Raw genomic sequence first — 21,982 nt, 5'->3', positions numbered from 1 at the left:
TAGTGCATCTCAGATTTGATTTTTACGCTTTCGTTGAAGATACCTGAAATTTAGCGTTTATCGTGGACTGGCAGTATGGCAGAGCAGGGCAAAGTCGCCAGGCTCTGAAGAGTAAACCGTTGTCGAAGGAACGTTAACCTCGAAACCTGGGATCTAACAGCATTCGTCGTATGCAGCAGTAATTTCATGCTGTCTTCATAAATTGTCTGTGCAGCTGTTAGCTTTCAGTTCATTAGAATCCTTTAAAATAACAAACAATAAATGTGAAAAGTACTCCGCAAGTACAAGTGCATTAAGTTCTAACGAAATGTTGTCATTAATTATCAAATGGTGAGTTACCAAGACAAGGAAGGGGAAACTATCTTCAACATGGACTTCAAGAAATGTTCTTTTATGAATTGTCGTCAGTCCTACGCAACAGTTGGCGAACTTCATGCTTGCGAATTGACAAAAGAACGCATGGTTAAAGTTCACCATAATACGCAGCAACAAAAGAACGCGTTAATCAATTTGTGATATTTTAGGTATTGCACTGCTTGAACGTAAGTCGTCTTCTTAGTTATTCAACATGGAAAGCACTAAGCAATACGTAACAGTTACGGCACCACAAAACACCAGTATTTCTCTGTACTAAGTTCTGTCATGCTTTCCCAAGCACCAATATATTCCACTGTTCATTAACGCCCACTCAGATATTCCAATACTGTTATGCGGCGGCTTTAATTTGCTCGTGAGTACCAATTCCAATCCAGTGGGATTCATTAAGGAAATATACAATTTAGTTCGCGTATTTCGCTAACGTGCTTCAGCGGCTTTTGGTGGAACAAATCTCGACCTCTATTTAGCGTGCCTCATTAGCACGGTAGCCGTTAGGTCTATATTCATATGACTGCCCTACATTAGTAAATCATGTGTTCGAAACATAATACAAAAACAATTAAAGTTTTTTAGTTAAATTCATTGCCACTAAAAGTTGGATTGCCAGGAAAGAATAGCTATGGCTGGAAGAACCACCTATCTATCATACAGGGTGTTTCAAAAATGACCGGTATATTTGAAACGGCAATACAAACTAAACGAGCAGCGATAGAAATACACCGTTTGTTGCAATATGCTTGGGACAAGAGTACATTTTCAGGCAGACAAACTTTCGAAATTACAGTAGTTACAATTGTCAACAACAGATGGCGCTGCGGTCTGGGAAACTCTATAGTACGATATTTTCCACATATCCACCATGCGTAGCAATAATATGGCGTAGTCTCTGAATGAAATTACCCGAAATCTTTGACAACGTGTCTGGCGGAATGGCTTCACATGCAGATGAGATGTACTGCTTCAGCTGTTCAATTGTTTCTGGATTCTGGCGGTACACCTGGTCTTTCAAGTGTCCCCACAGAAAGAAGTCACAGGGTTCATGTCTGGCGAATAGGGAGGCCAATACACGCCACCTCCTGTGTGTTTCGGATAGCCCAAAGCAATCACACGATCATCGAAATATTCATTCAGGAAATTAATGATGTCGGCCGTGCGATGTGGCAGGGCACCATCTTGCATAAACCACGAGGTGTTCGCAGTGTCATCTAAGGCAGTTTGTACCGCCACAAATCCACGAAGAATGTCCAGATAGCGTGATGCAGTAATCGTTTCGGATCTGAAAAATGTGCCAATGATTCCTTTGGAAGAAATGGCGGCCCAGACCAGTACTTTTTGAGGATGCAGGGACGATGGGACTGCAACATGGGGCTTTTCGGTTCCCCATATGCGCCAGTTCCGTTTATTGACGAATCCGTCCAGGTAAAATAAGCTTCGTCAGTAAACGAAATGCTGCCCACATGCATATCGCCGTCATCAATCCTGTGCACTATATCGTTAGCGAATGTCTCTCATACAGCAATGGTAGTGGCGCTGAGGGGTTGCCGCGTTTGAATTTTGTATGGATAGAGGTGTAAACTCTGGCGCATGAGACGATACGTGGACGTTGGCGTCATTTGGACCGCAGCTGCAACACGGCGAACGGAAACCCAGGGCCGCTGTTGGATCACCTGCTGCACTAGCTGCGCGTTGCCTTCTGTGGTTGCGGTACGTGGTCGCCCTACCTTTCCAGCACGTTCATCCGTCACGTTCCCAGTCTGTTGAAATTTTTCAAACAGATCCTTTATTGTATCGCTTTTCGGTCCTTTGGTTACATTATACCTCCGTTGAAAACTTCGTCTTGTTGCAACAACACTGTGTTCTAGGCGGTGGAATCCCAACACCAGAAAAATCCTCTGTTCTAAGGAATAAACCATGTTGTCCACAGTACACTTGCACGTTGTGAACAGCCCACGCTTACAGCAGAAAGACGACGTACAGAATGGCGCACCCAGAGACTGCGTTGTCTTCTATATCTTTCACATCACATCTGTTGTTGAAAATTGTAACTACTGTAATTTCGAAAGTTTGTCGGCCTGAAAATGTACTGTTGTCCCAAGAATATTGCAACAAACGGTGTATTTCTATCTCTGCTCGTTTAGTTTTTATTGCCGTTTCAAATATACCCGTCATTTTTGAAACACCCTGTATATATCAGTAAACAGAACGTCGTAAATCCTGAGATGCATGAATAACTGCCGCATCATGCGTAACGTTTAAGTTTATTACTTCTTTTCTGCTAGCTCTATTCGTAACATACTTTGCAGACAATATACAGATACGCCAATATGCTACTCTACAAAACATAGTTCAAGAGACAGATGTCATTAACGCTGAAATACGTGAAAATATGCCGCATTACGCATGTAGTTTTAATACATTTATTCATTTTTACTAAGACGCTCCTACAGTCGAGTCAACTTAAAGACATCCCTAACACTTTGTAGCACTTTCCACAGCTTTCAACGGCCAAGCTTAAACTGCGGTAGACAGGAACAATAGCCGTCTGCAGAGCTACATTACGTGATCACAAGTATCCGAACACCCCCAAGAACATACGTTTTCATATTAGGTGCATTGTGCTTCTACCTACTGCCACATACTCCTTATCAACGACCTCAATAGTCATTACACATCGTGAGAGAGCTGAATGGGGAGCTCCGAGGAACTCACTGACTTCGAACGTGATCAGGTGATTGGGTGTCACTTGTGTCATACATCTGTACACGAGATTTCCACACTCCTAAACGTCCCTAGGTTCACTGCTTCCGATGTGATAGTGAAGTGGAAAGGTGAAGGGGCATGTACAGCACAAAAGCGTACAGGCCGACCTCGTCTGTTGACTGACAGAGACCGCAGACAGTTGAAGAAGGTCGTAATGTGTAATAGGCAGACATCTATCCAGACTATCACTCAGTAATTTCAAACTGCATCAGGATGCACTGCAAGTAGGCTACTATGACAGTTAGGTAAGAAAACTTGGATTTCGTGGTCGAACGGCTGCTCATAAACCACACATCACGCCGGTAAATGCCAAACGATGCCTCGCTTGTTGTAAGAAGTGACGAATCACGGTACACAATGTGGCGATGCGATAGCAGGTTATGGGTGTGGCGAATGCCCGGTGAAAGTGTGTAGTGCCAACAGTAAAATTCGGAGGCGGTGGTGTTATGATGTCTTCGTGTTTTTCACCGATGGGGCTTGCCTCTTTGTTTTTTTGCGTGGCACTATCACAGCAGAAGGCGTACCTTTGATGTTTTAAGCGCCTTCTTGCTTCCCACTGTTGGAGAGCAATTCGGGATGGCGACTGCGTCTTTCACCACGATCGAGCATCTGTTCATAATCCGCGGCCTGTGGCGGAGTGGTTACACGACAATAACATCCCTGTAATAGACTGGCCTGCAGAGAGTCGTGACCTGAATCCTATAGAACCCCTTTGGGATGTTTCGGAACGCCGACTTTGTGCCAGGCCTGGCCGACCGACTTCGTAACCTCTTCTCAGTGCAGCCCTCCGTGAAGAATGGGCTGCCATTCCCCAAGAAATCTTCCAGCACCCGATAGAATGTATGTTTGCGTGAGTGGAAGCCTTCATCAAGGCTAAGGGTGGGCCAACACCATATTGACTTCCAGCATTACCGATGGAGGGCGCCACGAACTTTTACGCCATTTTCAGGCTGGTGTTTGGATACTTTTGATCACCTAGTGTATGAAGATTCGTTGCCATAGAGACGTTTACAAAATCTCGTTGTTGGTACACGAAGAGGCTGTCCTTTTGTATTTCAACGTTATGCGTATTTGTACGAATGTTTCATAATTCGCATGGTGTTCCCACGAATACATGGGAATGAAATTTATACTAACACAGTTCACTTTTTGTTTTCGTTTCTAATAGAAAATTGGCAAATAAATACCCGGGTAATGGAGGGTTCGTCAGCAGGTAACATCTGCATCTACGTTATTACTCTCATATTCACAATAAAGTGCCTGTCAGAGGGTTCAATGCACCACCTTCAAGCTGTCTCTCCACTCCTGAACGGCGCGCGGGAAAAACGAGCGGTCAAATTTTTTGTGCGAGCCCTGATTTCCTTTATTTTATCGTGATGTTCATTTCGCTCCCTGTAGGAGGGTGCCAACAGAATGTTTTGACAATCAGAGGAGGAAAGCCGGTGGTTGTGGTCGAGTGGTTCTAGGCGCTTGAGTCTGGAACTGCGCGGCTGCTACGATCGCAGGTTAGAATCTTGCCTTGGGCATGGAAGTGTGTGATGTCCTTAGGTTAGTTAGGTTTAACTAGTTCTAAGTTCTACGGGACTGATGACCTCAGATGTTAAGTCCATTAGTGCTCAGAGCTATTTTTCTTTAGGAGAAAACTGGTGACTGAAATTTAATGAGAAGATTCCGTCTCAATGAAAAACGCCTTTGTTTCAATGATTGCCACTCCAATTCACGTATCATGTCTGTGGCACCTTCTCCCCTATTTTGCGATAGTAAAAAACGAGCTGCCTTTCTTTGAACTTTTTCAATGTCATCCGTCAGCCCCACCTGATGTGGATCCCACACCACGCAGCAATACTTCAGGATAGGGTGGGCAAGTGTGGTGTAAGCAGTCTCGTTGGTAGACCTGTTGAACCTTCTAAGTGTTCTGCCAATGAATCGCAGCTTTTGGTTTGCTCTACCCACAACATTATCTATGTGATCGTTCCAGTTGAAGTTATTTCTAATTGTCATCCGCTGCTCTTCATGATAGTTATGGGAACAATACTGAGAGAGATCAAGTGAGTAAAAAAATGAAGATCTCAGTTCTTTTGCTGATGGTATCGCCATTTGGGGAGAGGCGGGAATGAAGGTTCAGAGGTCGTTATGGAGAGGTTTGTTTGTAAAGGGGACTAAAAGCTGTTTATATTATTAGCACGCATTTGGTGTGTTTGCAGCCTCGGCGTGGACGGCCGTTCGTGTGTGTACCGCTTCCTGTGCGAGGCGGAGCAGCGGGTCGCCGGCACAGGCACGTTCCTGCAGGAGATTCTCAGGGTGATTTTCACGTGAGTACTCACTCCTTCATCAGACCACAACAGCTGACTGCTGAACAGTCTGTGGAGGTCAACCAACAAATACTAGCAAATAGCACTGACGATCACAATTATACTCCTTCCCAACACACGAGGAGAATATATAATGGGTTACAAAATAATTTTTCAGTTGCAGTCACTTTCATTTCACATTTATTAGCATGACGCCTTCTGCAGCAGGCTGACATTATCAGGAGATTTACAGTTACATTTACTTTAATTCTGAAACGTTTGTGTATCAGCCATTTCATAATGTTTCGGCAAAATTTAACTTCATTTTCCATGTCTTTAGAATCTCGTACTTCAGGGATATTTCATAAATCAGACTGGGAGGGAGAGTCAACAGCTGAATGTGTCATTATCAGTCACCAAACTATACATTGTCTGGAAGCACGTGTGTTCTGTATCTGGTTTACAAGCATATACACTGAAGCTCCAAAGAAACTTGTACACCCGCCTGATATCTTGTAGGGCCCCAGCGAGCACGCAGAAGTGCCGCAACACGACATGGTATGGACTCGACTAATGTCTGAAGTAGTTCTGGAGGTAACTGACAACATGAATCCTGCGGGGCCATCCAAGGAGGTGGAGATCTCTTCTGGACAGCACGTTACAAGGCATCCCATATGCTCAATAATGTTCATGTCTGGGGAGTTCACTCGGTAGCAATTCTGGACGTGTCACATTTTACTGCTAGAATATCCCAAGTCCGTAGGAATGCAAAATGGACATGAATGGATGCAGGTGATCACACAGGACACTTACGTGCGTATCACCTGTCACAGTAGTATCTAGACGTATCAGGTATCCCATTCACTCCGACTGCACACGCCCCACAGCATTAGGGAGCCTCCACCAGCTTGAGCAGTCCCCTGCTCACGTGCAGGGTCCATGGATTCATGAGGTTGTCTCCATACCCGTACACGACCATCCGCTCAATACAATTTGAAACGAGACTCGTCCGACCAGACAACATGTTTCCAATCGTCAACAGTCCAAAGTCAAGGTTGACGGACCCCGGCGGGGCGTAACGTTTTGTGTCGTGCCGTCACCAGCGATACACGAGAGATCCTTGGGCTCCGAAAGCCCAAATGATAATGTTTCTTTGACTGGTTTGCTCGCTGACAGTTTTTGATGACTCAGCATTGAAATCAGGAGAAATTTGACGAAGAGTTGAGCTTCTGTCACGTTGAGTGATTCTCGTACGTCGCCATTGGTCCAGTTCTTGCAGAATCTTATTCCGGCCGCAGCGATGTCGGAGATTTGATGTTTTACCGGATTCCTGATATTCGTGGTACACTCATGAAATGGTCTCACGGGAAGATCTCCACTTCATCGCTATCTTGGAGGTACTGTGTCCAATTGCTCGTGCATCGACTATAGCAAGAAGTTCAAACTCACTAAAATCTTGATAACCTGCCATTGTAGCAGCAGTAACCGATCTAACAACTGCGACAGATACTTGTTGTGTTATACAGGCGTTGCCAATCGCAGCGCCGTATTCTGCCGGTTTACATATCTTTGTGTTTGAATACGCATGCCTATACCAGTTTCTTTGGCGCTTCAGTGCAAGTCGAAGTATCTTTGTTTCCTTCCACTTTCCCCAAGCTTGATCATAATGTTTTAATGGTGTACTCCTATACTTCTTTCCAGTTCTTACCCTCTTTGAATGATAGAGCGAGTGAATGCGTTTATGTATTGGGTTTTCATACTGTCTGATGACGGATAAACTTCTCGTCTGCTACTGTAGCAATTTAGCCAACTCAACTTCATTGTATGCTTTGAGTGAGAGAAAGAGGTTTCGTTGCATCTGGTCGAAGCACTATTGTGCTTTAAGTTGGCAGGATACGGAAAGGGCTTCCTCCGACTACTTTCTCTATGTGTGTGTACCCCCATTTGGCTTGGGTGTGCTTCACTGGTTCCTGAGATTTTGAAAAGAGAGGTTGTTGGTGGGTGCTCGATTGCAGCAATAGGTATGCTATCTAGGTTTGTGTAAGTTTCAGCCTGAGTGAAGCCTTAACCTGTTCCTTTTGCTGCTTCAGACCTTTGCAATCATGCAGAATATCTGTCCAAAAGAACAGATACCATCTTCATATAGTTAAGGCTAACTGGCCATTGACCTTCTTCTGTGCTGGATGCACACGCATTTCCCGAACTCTTACAGGACTCGGTAAGATCGTCTGCGCGAGTAATGTGTGTAATGGGCGGGGACACTACGAATGTAGTGTGTGGACATTAAGTTGGGAATGTGGGTCTCACAGGGAGCGTGCAAGGGATAAATCCCTCCAGTCGCACTATCTTCTGTGCTCTCGGTGGCTCAGCTGGATAGAGCGTTCTCGGGTTCAAGTCCCGGTCGGGCACACAATTTCAACTGTCCCCGTTGATGTATATCAACACCTGTCGACAGCTTATGGTCTTGATTTAAATTATCAAAACTTCGGAATGTGGGACCCTAATGTGGGAGCTATGCTTAATGTCACTTAGAATTCATGTTTTACAGTGCAAATGTCCGTGTGTTTGCGTTTCTTACAGTACTAATTATTCTGTTTCGTTAGTTCCACACATATTCTGTAATTTCTATCCGTTAGGACGTGTGTCTTTGTCTGTTCAAGCCCAAGTGTTCGTCGTTGGTTGCAGAGCCTTCAGTCCTTGGAATCTGATTTATTTTTCAGTTATTTCACGGTAATTTACTTGTGTAGGCAATTACTTCCACGGATTAACCGACTGTGCGGAATTTTTATATTTCTCTCTTGGTCTGGCTTTCTGTGGCTTGGATCACATGTTCGAAAAACGAACTAGCCTTGAGCTCGTCGGTTTCCAGCTCCTCTTCTGTACTGGTAGGGCTGAAATTATATTACCTGCAAATGTGTTTTGTGTCTTACATGAATTTACGACTGATCTGAACTCAGGATCGAAATTCTCGTCGTGTTCCACGGTCTGTGTTCTACAAGTTGTGTCAGGCGGTGGAGCAAACCTTCTTGTCGACTAGATGTATGCATTTGTGATGCATGTTGCAGTTCTTCTAGTCTGTCTTCTGTTTTCTGGGCGGTGTTAGTATGAATGCGATGTGCTTGTGTGATTCCATACCATTAACTGATCCCCATTTTAAGAGAACCCAATGATTTACGAGCCCATGAGACAACGCATCTGATTATTTGCTGCATTCACATGATTACTTCAGGCAGGACAATCAACCATTGCGATTATATATAAATGTGTAGTGCTTTTCCAAATGTGTTGAACTTATTAATTGTTTAGTAAAGGTTGAATTGAATTTCAATGTTACTGCTGGTAATTCATTTCACACATCCCAGTTTTTATTCGTTGTCTGTGTGATACATCCTGCAATGTTTTCCCTTGGGCTAATGTATAAAAGTTCATTTATTTATTTAGTAAAAATTTATATTATAAAGTAATCTACATAGGAACATATTGGATATTTAACTAACGACAGGTTTGATCAGCGTTTAATTTCACTTCATCCTGTCGTATAAAAAAGGAACTATTCACTGATGAGTGGCTTATCCTCTGATTGTTGAAGACAAGTTATTTACAGTTGAGTAAGGAAAGTACTGTACGCGGTACTGGACATAATTTGAATTGACCGAAAGGTTGATCCAGCAATTGCGCCTCTGGTTTGTTTAATCTATTAATTTCGCTAATTTATTTGATATATCCGATTATTTTATTTTACGGGATCCTGAATCTAATTCACGTAGGACCAAATTTAAGTTTACATTAATTTCACACTGAATTTATCTCTTAACTCAGTAGTGTGCGTAACGCAAATTAAATTGTGTCGTAGCATAAATATTGAATAAGCGTGTAAATGAATGGACCTGTAACCATTGGCACAAGGAAAATGAAGACCGAGGCGGTCAAGGCGAACGTTAGCAAAACAGAGCCAAATCCCAATTATGTATTTGAATGCCCAGTGGACAGCTACTGTCTTCCTTTCCTTTTTTGTAATCAGTGTTATTACATCGTATCTCCTGTAGTGAGTGTCGAACGATATGAGTTTGTACGTGCACTCAGTAGTATAAGTACATAGTCAGTTAGCAAAGAAGTAATAAATTAAAATGTTATGTATGATGCTGAAATTTTACGGCATAAAGAGCAAAGAATGTAGTGTTTGATAGATACTTCTTCTTTCGTTCCTTGTGGGGGGAGGGGGAAAGGAGAGGGGGGAGAACGTCAGCGAGAAAAAGTATCGAAAAAGTTTGTAATTATGTGTATAGTTTGTTCGAAGTGAATAAATACTCTCGTTCTCAAGTAGTGTATGGATGTAGTATGGATAATTTGCACCCCATGTGGTAGGCTGTCTCAAACACAATTACAATTTCTCACGGTAGTACTAACCTTATTGTCTTAAAGCTCTAGCGTAATATTATAACAGAGTTTAGATTTTTGGATCCGGTTGATAATCATATGAAATATTTTAATCGAATTATTGCTGTTGTGCCTGGGTGCAACTTGTCGTTTCAACGTTGAAGCTGTTTAGCGATACAGATAAGTACCTACGGAACAATGTAAGTGCACGATAAGAGCTGTGTGAGGTTCGTGACGCGCTGGTGACGTTCCAGGCTGCCGGAGGCTCGCGGGCGGGACCTGGACAACGCCGACCTGCGACACTACGACGAGGCACACCGACGCCGGCGCCGCGACGCCGCCGCCGCCGCCGACGCCGACGCCGACGCCGGAGCCGACGCCCGGGACTGCGACCTCCTCTACCCGGAGTGCGACATCGACTCCATCTTCGACTACCAGCTGCCCCTCGACTAATGCGACCAGTGTCCGTTCTCTCAGCTGCCACATCCTCTCTGGAATCGATCATCAGTCAGCTCGTGAAGCCGTAATAGTGGGGCGGCACCCACTGATCACTCATTTGCTGTCTACACCCCTTTGTCTATATATAATAGCTGTGGCCTTCCCGAGCAATTTCACACGTGCGCTATACACGCCTCCTCATCTATGTACGATAACTCTGCCCCTTCCCTCCAATTACAGAGTAGGCAAAATGATCATTTCATGCACATTGAGATAGGCGACCCAACATACATCTCCTCCCCTGGGTGGGGATGATGTAAGTTTCTTTGGCTGTCTCAACGAGCACTTTCTGGACCAGTTTCATTTTTCTCATCACGTCTGTCCACGCTTTGGCTGCGTGCAGAAGCACTTCTTATGCTCGTAATTCCCCCTGGGAACTGTCTCTGCTGCAGCAGTATTCATATGTTGTGTCTTCATAACATTTGTAGATGAGATAGCTAAGGCACGCCAGTACAGACGAGCCCAACCCGGCGGAAGCACGTTCCAGTCCTTTGGGTTGAGAGCCATTAAAGTGCAGCTCTTGATCACTAAGCTGCCTCAAACGACAAACCACTCCCCAGTGTCCTTCATGGTGACCGTATTTTACTCGATCGGTAGCGATCTCTCCAAGAACAGGTGCGAGATCGGTGCAGCAGTATGGCAGTTGGCTTTGCAGTGTTATCGAATTACACACTCTCACTTCTCTTTCGCAGTTACGAACAACAGGCACTCTAACGCATCTGAGAAGTCTCACTGCTGACCAGTTCGGACGGTGGGATTTACTGACTGAGAAAAGCCGTAATTGTTTAGGTACGAAGCATACCATGTCAAAACATTATTGTCGTAAACTGAAAAACTTATAAAAGATCTAACGGGTACGAGTGTAGACATTTCTATTTGTGAGTGACAACAGTGTACTGAATGCAATATTTTCGTCATTTCCATACTACTAATTGTAGCCTTTAGGTGTAGTAACTACTTAGGTTGGTTAGTACCTCCAGATATGTATGACAAGAGCAAGTTATTAATACTAATTTTCCTCTGGGTAGCAGGCCAGGTGATGACGTGTGGACGCTTGGACGCAGAAGTGTTTATCTATACTGCTCGCTGTAGTCCACTTAGTAGCGCAGTATGACCATGCAGAAAAAAATCAGGTTATGAAGTTCGTGTCGTGTTTCTTCATAGACTGTTCGACACAGAAATAAAAACAGTACTTTGATGTTGAGCATATTAAGGTACCAAACATAAAGGTATCTGCACTAAATGTATCTGCCCTTATACCCATTGCACCAATTATGTTCCACTAACGCCAATTACCAATGTAGACGAGAATAACTAAGGATTCCCTTATACCGTTTTTCATTATCATTCAGTACACAAACATCTGAGACCCTTCGCACCTGTAGCAGAGTGTGTCTCAATGACTTCTAGCTATAACACAAAACCGCACACAGTGTTAAAGTCTGTAGAAAAAAATAACTTTTTAGTAAATATTTATTCTGATTTTCAGCACTGAGCCCCGCTTGCAGACGTTCTACGCCAATCCCTCTCGACACGTTTTCCTCAATTTTTACAACTCAGTTAGTTAGTTTCCATTTCTGCCAGCAGTAATGATTCGTCCCATTAGTTCAATAGGCAAACATCACGCAGGATTTTGCAGTAAATCACCACACTAACAATTCGCGATGGAATCGTACCAGCGCGTTCCAAGGAAGAAGTACTATAAGGTAGCTGAATCCAACACTCCCTATCTTTCAACAAAAATACCTTACGTTTTACTTTCATGTCATGTACTTCAGTGTGTATGCTTCGTAAACGCGAGCTTCACGTAAACTGACATCTGCAACACTAACGCTCGATGAGAACCACTCCTCCCTCTATTATTGTGACACATTAACGAAACGTATTTTTAAGAGAGAACCGTACGTGTCGATGTGACATCAAAACGACCTCTGACCTGCAACTATGCCTGTTATCACGCTGTTTGCTTATTATTTCAGCATTTTACTGCGTTGGCCGCGATACACGAATGTTCGGCCTCAAAGTGATTTTGCTCACTTACCCTCCGATAATAAACAAAAAGCGTGGGAAATATTGCAGTGTTGTAAAACGTCAGTTAGGGCAGGAGCGGAGGAGAGACACAGTATTCGCGAAAAAATTCCAGACAGAGACCGAAACACAGAGCGTAGTGAAATGATTCATCAACTGTGAAGATAAATGGAGACTTGAACCTCTCACAACCGTTTCACTGAATAGGAATAACACCAGTTGCCAAACTCATAACTAAGAAACTATTATTTAAAAATGCAATCTACAGCTGTATTTAACAAATAATGTGGCACAATAAAGTAAATAGCAGTAAATAGTGTTTTATTTATGTTTTCCTGTCGATCAACCCTTACATGCAGTTTCACGAACATACGTTAAGCACCGCTGTTATAGTTAGTAAGCTGGCTGGAGCAAATAGTGTACTTCGTGTTGAAAAAGCTGTAGGCGGAGTAACAGGGAGCAAATCTCTTTCATACAGAAGCTACGAATAAACATTACATAAAGTAATTATAATTGTATAAACAAGTGCGTGGATCATTCAAGCAGGCCTCTTGCTAAAAATGGTAAGGGAGTGTAAAATCATTTTTTTGCAATTAATATATAATTTCTTTTATAGGTTTACTCTTGTCTTAGCAGGTACGTTTGCTGACTACTTTGAATCAATATTCTCACTACGGTTACACATCTGCAGAGTACTGTAAGTCATGTAAAGTGCAGGTATTAATAACTATTGCAATATGCCTCAGTTATACTAGAAGACAATAGCTTGTTTATTTTGTTCTGTTTTTACTGCGGAATGCAAGGAAAACTTTGAGCCAGAGCAGAAAGAAAGTCAAAACTCACTCAATAAAATGAGGAAATTTCAGTTTCACTTTACTTTTCTCATTCCTAAACTTTTACTGCACAGCATTGGGGGAATCTCCCCTTCAGCAACGGAAGAATCTTTGAAAACGTGAAATTACTCATTTCATCTTATTTTGTGTCTTCCAAAAACGAAAGAATCGTAGAGGAAGACAATTCTGATACAGGTGCCAAAAGTACCTGCAACTAGATACTGTGAACCGCTGATCAGTTGCTATGCCTTCAGTTATTCACTTATTCATAGTTAATACAATTAAGGTTAAAATTAATAGAATTAGTGTTGCAAGTACATGGTGAGTATCTGCAGTATATGTACGAACCAGAATTACGTTTGGTGACATTATTTCCTGAGACCCCTAAACTAACTATGCTGTGGGCTTAGGACCCGAATTATTCATTATTTTGTCACAACTCTATGAAGCAACAACTGTTGCATTAATGGAACAGAACAATATTACTCACTTCTGAAATCGTTTTGCAGCGAAGGTTGTCCCTGAAACAAATGTATCTGTCCGGTAAATGTACAAGTTCGAGGGCGTGCTGAAAAGTAATGCCTAAGAACTATTACGTGGAAATTCTTGTATCTTTTTAAATTAAAAAAAATGTTGTTAACGTTCTACGTCTTTATTCTTCATGTCTACATGTTAATTTCTCAACATAGTCACCCTGTCGACGACCACATTCCTCCCAATGAGAGAGCAGTTTGTTGATACCGATACTGAAGAAAGTTTGAATTTTGTTGACGGGTCCAAAACTTCAACTCTGCTTGCATAGCTGCATCACTCTAAAGATGAAGCCCTAGAAGGTGTTCTTTAAGTTCCGGAAACAGATGAAAATTGGATGGGGCCGAATCGAGAGTTTTTGCAAAGTGGTCTATGACAGTGAGCCCAAGGCGTCGGCTTGTTGCATACGTCTCAGCGTTAGTGTGTTGCCTGACATTGTCATACTGAGGGCAGGGTTTTCCATGTGCGCTCGAACTGTTCGAATTCTAAACTCGATTACAGAACGCTGTTACTCGCACACCAATATAGTTGCAGTAACACTCTGCCTTCCGGCGACACCACAGTGGTGTCGTGCGTGAAGTAGCGTTCACTGACTGGCGACACACAGTGGTGTTGTGTGCATAGTATCGCTCAGCGGCCGGCGAAACCACTGTGGTGTCGTGAGCTTAGTATCGCACAGTGTCGGCGACAGCACTTTAGTATCTTTTGCATTCTGTTGGTGTCTTGTTTAGGTAACAATAAGTTACACACGTCAACAAGTTTTCTGTTTTTATAAGGATTATTTACGATGAATGCGCAGACGTCTTGTCTGACGTTCCGAACGACTTGGCCAATTGGGAAGAAGACATTGAGTATAAAAAAAAAAGAAAGAAAAGAAAGTGAAACAGAATCGTAGGAAGATAGTGAAATACGTCCAAGAAGAATTCGGCGAACACTACGGTTGCCAACTGAATCAGATGAAGAAGACAGCGCACAATGGTCAGATTTTGATTTACCGAGGACCAATTATAAAGGATCGCCGGGTCCAAATATATTTCCCAAATATAAGGAGAGCGTCGAGGATATCGTAGAATTGTGTATTGGGAACGAACTATTTGGATATATTAGCAACGAAACCAACAAGTACTACAGTCAAAATTGCAATAGAAGGAAAGTGGATGTAAAAAAAATGCCAAATTTGTCAACGTTACGGGAACCAAACGTAGAAAATGGTTTGGCTAGCTGTCGTTATGGGAACTGAAAAAAAGGAAGGATCGATGGTTATTTGTCAAAGAATCCGTTGACAGACACCGATATTTCGGAAAACTATGTCTCGCAAACGAGTCAGACAAATATTATCATTTTTACATTTTTCCGACAGCAACAATTAACCAGATAATGCCGACCGACTTGTCAAAGTGCAATTCGTAATTGATTATTTTTCCGAAAAGTTTAAAGAAACATTTAATTTAAGTCAAAACATCTCAGATGATGAAGGAATGATACCGTGGCGTGAACGTTAAATTTTAAAGTTTATAATCCGTCGAAAATTACGAAATACGGCGTACTCATTCGGATGCTGTGTGATTCGAGTGCGGGATTTATTTCCTCATTCAAGATATATACCGGTGCTGGACAGCCTTTAGCAAAAACAGTGATGGAACTATTGACACCTTCTGATGGAAAGTGGCATCACATCCGTATGGATAATTCTTATAACAGTGTAGAACGTGCACAGAAGTTACTTGAAAAGAAAATTCGAGTTTGTGGAGCGATACTAGAAAGTAGAGGATTTCCGGAAAATTAAAGCGCGCGAAGGTCAATGTGTCTGAAGCTTGTCATCAACGGAAAGGTGACAAGCGGCGGGCGCCAAGCCAAGTAATCCGAATTAGCGCTGCCGGCGCCAAGCAAATAAATTTGTACGAGACGTGCGGACGGCAAAGTGTTAACACCGCTGTGTTACACGGATTAATCCGGAGCTCAGTAGTGGCCGAGAGCTGGAAATACATACATAAGGGGAATGAAGACGTAGAATGTTAATAAAGTTCGTTTTATTTAAAAAGCTTTAATAGTTTTAACTCTTGATTCGTTACGAAGATACGAACAGAAGTAGGCCTGTTTTTAAATAGCACACTACCTGTTTATTCGGTAATGCACTTGCTCTTCCGAGGGCGTGTTCAGAACCGTATAGCATGTACCACATGACGCTATTAAAAAGGTAACACACAACTGACTATGAATCTCTTGTGCTGGCGCATAGTGAAACTGTCTAGGGTAACTTATCCCGTCCGCTGGTTGGAATAGACAGCAAACGTATCAAGGCACAAGGAAAATGCACATCGATCGTTGCTCCACAGGTAAGCAGCATTCCTACTGCAGTCTAACGTAGCAGTCGCGATGTATCGTATGGAGTTTGTTGTCTACTGCCCCAGCAGCGCGCCAAGCGGACAGAAAGTAAAACTGTGAGTTCGGTGCGATCGTGAAAGCGAAAGCGAATAGTAGTTGTTTATTTTGGTCTGAACAATGTTTATTTTAGGTTTCTTGAGGACCCTTAGAGATATATGCCATCATGTTACTAAAATTGTATCGTTAAGATTCGCTTGCAAACTACATGTGGACTAATGATTAATGTTTCGTTTTAGGAACAGAAAATGGCTAGTGAATAGCAGAGGAGACAATCTTATGAAAAAGTATCCTATCTACCTTCATAATAATGTTAATTTTTGTTCGCCACACTTCGAACAAAAGCAGTTCATGAAAGACTACAGTAATAAAATCGTGAGAAATGCAGTACCCACATTGTTTGACATCCCGAATAAGCCACTTCAACTGACGATGAAGAGAAAACTGCCACAAAGGTTCGACAATCCGTCTAAAGTTGTAAAACAGTCCTATGGAAAAGAAGCAGCCAGTTCAACTCTTCATATATCAGTGCCAGATTCATCTGAATCGTCAAAACAGATCTGCTTTGACGATGAAGTGCAGTTGTTCGTGTCTTGCAAAAGCGTGTGAAGTGTCAGAATCTGCAGATCACTAGACTTCGTGCAAAACTATTACGGGACAAGGAAACTGCCTATCACTTTAAGTACAGACAGCAACAGAAACTGCATAGGAAGGATCAAGTGCAGAAGGACAAAGAAATTTCGAAGACTATAGGATCCCTTGATATCTACAAAAAGATGCCCTTGACTTGTTGTTAAGCCAGATTAGAATTCCATTGAACGATGTACAAGCTGCAAGATAGAAAGAGGAAAATAAGTTGTTTGCTCAAAATTGATTATATTACAGCACTCAGGCATACAGCTTTCGTCAGAATGTTTTATGCTGCCATTATTACGTACATTACAGAGGTATGTGGACGCCACACAAATGAAATGTGTATAGCTGACAATACATTCCACCTTTTAAAGCAGAAGGTACAGCATTTCTCCGATACTGATAAACTAGTGAATATATCATTGGATGAAATGTCTCTAATGACAAATTTAACATATGACAGCACTTCTGACAGTGTTATTGGCTTTGGGGTCTTGGGGTTTGCACTCACAGCATATATCTCCCACTAGATGGCAGTTGCTTGTCCCACTTAGAACAGCATAATGTGGCTACAGGCAACAGTGAGTAAAACACAGTAGGCCTACGGAACGACAATTAGGGCGTCGATCCCTTATGCACTTAGTGGTACATGTCTGTACTTCTTACGAGTGAATCTGTGCGTTTATAATTTTTTGATATCAAAGTGGCAAGCTGCAGTTCTATCCAAAGTCACGTGTTTCTTCACCTATGTGTTGTAGCTTGCCATGGAATTCACGATTTTTATCCCTACTTGCGCTAACTTTAAAAGTATTTTTAGAAATATCTATATCGTCTGATATTACACAAACTCTTGGAGGCAAGAAAGTAATTAAAATATTTCGTAAAATACGTAGGAAAGGGATGCAAAACAATCATAATGTTTAGGAACGCATGTGACGTTCTCCTTTCTCATCGCTTGGAGCGCTAGTGTTGCTCCAGCTGTCAAACGGTAACAACTTTTACAGTCGTGAGCGTCGCGACTGTTATGTTAGACTGTGATTTCTGCTACTAACACAAACCGTTGACATATGACATCGATGTGCACTTTTCTTGTGTTTTCATTTGTTAAATGTCAACTGCAGCAGGCAGATAAGTTACTGTAATGTGTTCTAGCACCGGAGAGTCAATGTCAGTTTTGTGTCATGTTTTTAATAACGTCATGTTCATGCGAATACGTGTGATATGGTATTGAAAACTGCTTGAGGGAAAGAAGGGACTACCAAATAAAAAATATAGGGTAGTATCTGGAAAAGACGTATTGCTTTCTATATCTTCGTAACGAACAAAGTCACGAGAAAGGCAGTCACTGTGGTTAATGTTCCCTTCGTAAACAAACAGTATTTGCTTCACCAATTTTTTTTTAAATTTGCTTGTGGACAAAAAGATATTTGGGGTGGTCAAAGTGAACAGGCAGCCTTTAAGAATGATCAAGTTGTGAAATGCTCGAGCTACAATGTATAATAATATGATAATGCCAGAGTTTTACGATGGAAAATACAGTTTTCTATATGGGCATTGCGGCATATTACTCGCCATGCTGACGTAGTGGCTAACAAGTTGAGCGAGTATTAATGAGGAACGGGATTCATACCCCTGTACTGTCCGATGGATTCTTTGCAACAGTCCTCCCGATTTCCTACATCATGGTTTGTCTCAATCGGCCACGCTGTTGACGTTACATTATATCGTGTCATACATTTTTCAGCGCTTCTGTGGAAATATCGTTATGACTTATTTTAGAAGACAGGAGAGATAGATTCAAAGTCTTATTGTTTGCTGATGTTGTAGTTGTACCCATAGGCTCGTGAAATTCGGAAAATTTCGAGTAGAAAATAGTGGAGTAAGTGAGAAGGGAAATCGTGTAATTGCGAACGTGGAAAGAAGCAAATCAATAGATTTCAGTCCATGTTAATATTTTTGAGTACAATACAAAAGTGGCACAGCAGTGGAATGAATTGCCCTTCTCATGATTAGATGCCCACTTCGGGATTTTTTTTTAAAGAAGGTGATGATGATTGCGGTTCCCCTTTCTGTGTACGATAAGACAATGACGGATGGAGCAGAAGCTCGGGTTGGATAAGGATGCGAAAGGAAATCCTTTTCAAGGGAACGAACCTGACAATCACCTAAAGCGATTTACGGAAGCAATGGAGAACGCAGGTCTCGATGGTCTGACCGAGATTTGATCCCGTGTTCTCCGACTTGCTAGCGCACTGTGTCACCGCGCTCGCTGCCTATCTACATCCAAATATTTATCGTCCTATGAGAGAGGTCGTGAACGGACAGGCCTCATAAACCTCTCTGTAGCAACAATGCTTCCAACAAACGTTTCAGCTCTGTTGGGTTTCTTTTAATACAACTGATAAGCTTTCGCATCTTGTGTGTCCTATGAAATCAGAAATTGTTGCAGTATATGACCTCCTTGTAACGCGTAATTTAAGAAATTGCTTCACTAATACGCTGGCATCCCACCGCTGTCCGGAGCATCTCCAGACACGTCTTCGCCGGCCGTCAGGTCTCATTTAGAAGCATGACTCATCACTGGAGACAATTCTACTCCAGTCAATGAGACTCCAATCCAAATACGTGTTTGGAGACGCACTTGCAGCGGTGGGGTACCAACCTGGCTGTAGCCCGCCATACGGCACGACAACCAAGAGTGATGTTCTGGAGTGACACTTATTTCATAACAGGTCCCCTTGGGTTGTAATCCGCGGCGCCCATACAGCTCAGCGGTATGTCAACGATATTTTACGCGCCGTTTTGTTGCCCTACATGGCAAGCCATCCCGGGCTTACCTTTCAGCAAGATAATGCCCACCCTCACACAACGAGAGATTCTACTGATTGTCTTCGTGCTTTCCAACCCCTACCGCGGCCAACAGGGTTGACAGGTCTCTCCCAAACTGACAAAGTTTGGAGCATTATAGGCAGGTCCCTCCAGCCTTCTCGGAATTATGAGGATCTAACGCTGCACTTGGACAGAATCTGGAACGATATCCCTCAAAAGCACATCCTGCAACTCTACCAATCAATGTCAATCCAAATAATTGTTTACGTAAAGTCCCAAGGTGGACCAACGCGTCATTGGCATGCTCGATTTGTGAACTTCTTTCTCCTGAGTAAATCATAAATTTTATGATTTATTTTTCTGTAACTGTAAATCACGTCTACCGACTTCCATCCCGTTCAGATAATTCCTTTGCTGCGCGTCGTTTCTTTTGTGTCTTAGGGTGTAAGAATTTTACCAATATACTTAATTAATGTAGTAGGAATTATTCATTAACATTCTTGATCGCAAGATCAAAATTAAAGGTCGGTTTTCGTAATGATTACCGTCTTCATATCGAAACGAGTTAATCTATGTCAGAAAGCGACTAAAACACTAGCTGGGTTGCAGTAGAAGGTTGCCTGCCTAATGAATTCCAGAGGCAACAAAAACTGGCTTTTAATATTTCATATAATTACAGACCGAATTTAAAAATGTAAAATGCGATGATCTATCCATTAAAAGGTATAATCTTGTGTTTATCTCAATAAGTCTAGAATTAAAATCAGAAAGTGTGAATAAAGGTTGAGGCATCCTTGCATATACATGGCTATTCAGTGTTCATATAATTTACTGCTCTTACGAAGCCATTTACCACTCATACGATCTTTATTCAATTCCAAACGTGTGCTCATTTAAGGACCTCGTTAAGAGAGGATTACGTTCTGTTATTTATGCACAAAGTACCCAGACTACTTTCATCCAGTATTTGAGAATGAAAGCGCTCACCAATTTGCAGCAGTCTTGATGATAACTTCAAACCATTATGAAACTTTTCTCGCTGACACAAAATAATGAAAGGAAAAAATGTTTGACGCTTACTACATTTTCGCCGTTCATGCATTAAAACTTCATGATGAGTGACGACGTTTTAATTTATTACTTGTCTATTACTGACTCTAGTCCCAACACATTCTGCAGACAGTATCCACATATACCACTGATGTACTCGCAAAATTGTGTACCTGTACGACACATAGTTTAGCAGGTATGACGTCATAAACACAAAGATACGTAAAAAAATTAGCCTTAAAAAAAAAAAAAAAACGGAGCGAAAGTTACCGAGGCTACACTATTCCAGAGAATAATCTGGAACTAATCAGACAAAAATAATTAACGTTTTTACCTTCAGCCGTGGAAGTTTCACATGCTGAACGTCAGATGTTAAAACCCGCAGGAATCGGTGGGAACGTGGGTGGTGAAGGAGGGAGAAGACTTGTGTTTAACGTCCCGTCGACAACGAGGTCATTAGAGACGAAGCAGATGTTCGGATTAGGAAAGAATGGGGAAGGAAATCGGCCGTGCGCTTTCGAAGGAACCATTCCGGCATTTCTCTCAAGTGATTTAGGGAAATCAGGATGGCCGGATACGAGTTTGAACCGTCATCCTCCCGAATACGAATCCACTGTGCTAACTTCTGCGCCAGCTCGCTCGGTTTGGGGGGGGGGGGGAGGGGAAAGGTGTTCTGTTTATATATACAAGTCGTGTTTATTTGATACACACAAATGTTTCGTCAAAGTGTAACTTTCAGCCATTAAGTTCGGCCTAAGACGTCTGCCCTTAAGGCCTCATGCTTAATGTGTGTAATTAACTTTTCAGTTAGTCATTATAACCAAAATATCGATTATGACCTGTATGCTCCTGATCTAGGATGATAATGAACATTTATGTTGTAACAAGAAGTCATCTCGGATGGTTCGCATTACGAAATATTCTAATTTAAAAAAAGTTTAATGAGTAGCGGTAGTTCAGTGATTCCTTATGTGTAGTTTTAAACGACAAAATATCGAAGCGAAAAGGAAAGAAGACAGCTGGGGCTCATAACGTGGACAGTGTGTGAACAAGCGAGAGCTTCCAGGGGCGGCGTTTCTCCGCCGGGCGACGGCGGGGGTCGCTGAACGCTGCTATCAAATACCGTGACGGGAATAGCTTTCCAATAGCGGTCACGAGGATGTCTTTCGGTGGAGCTATTTAAGTCGTCTGTGGCGTATCCCTGACCTAGCTGCGAATAGCCACGGGGGGTGAGGAGTAAGGGTTGAGGGGTGAGGGGCGTGGCCACGTGCTCCACTGTGGGAACGAGGCCGTTTCAGACATGTGCCGCCTCTCTCCGCAGGATTCGTTCGCACCAGGATGGTGTAAGGACGACAGCCATTCCAATCTGCATCCGTACCGTCGCCTTAAAAG

At 42.5% G+C, this 21,982-nt stretch overlaps 1 protein-coding gene across 1 annotated transcript in view; it reads left to right on the top strand.

The window, feature by feature from the left end:
* LOC126282285 (uncharacterized) overlaps positions 1-12,629 on the top strand; it is a 46,229-nt gene extending 33,600 nt beyond the window's left edge. Inside the window, exons 3-4 of the mRNA XM_049981938.1 lie at positions 5,343-5,450; positions 10,061-12,629. Coding sequence (XP_049837895.1) covers positions 5,343-5,450; positions 10,061-10,259 — 307 coding nt within the window. The 3' untranslated portion in view covers positions 10,260-12,629. The remainder of the gene's footprint in view (positions 1-5,342; positions 5,451-10,060) is intronic.
* Positions 12,630-21,982: the final 9,353 nt, after the last annotated feature.

Source organism: Schistocerca gregaria, chromosome 7 (assembly GCF_023897955.1).
Source record: "Schistocerca gregaria isolate iqSchGreg1 chromosome 7, iqSchGreg1.2, whole genome shotgun sequence".
NCBI lineage: Eukaryota > Metazoa > Arthropoda > Insecta > Orthoptera > Acrididae > Schistocerca > Schistocerca gregaria.
The sequence above is the reverse complement of the archived record's forward strand: the minus strand, read 5'-3'. Positions and strand labels throughout refer to the sequence as shown.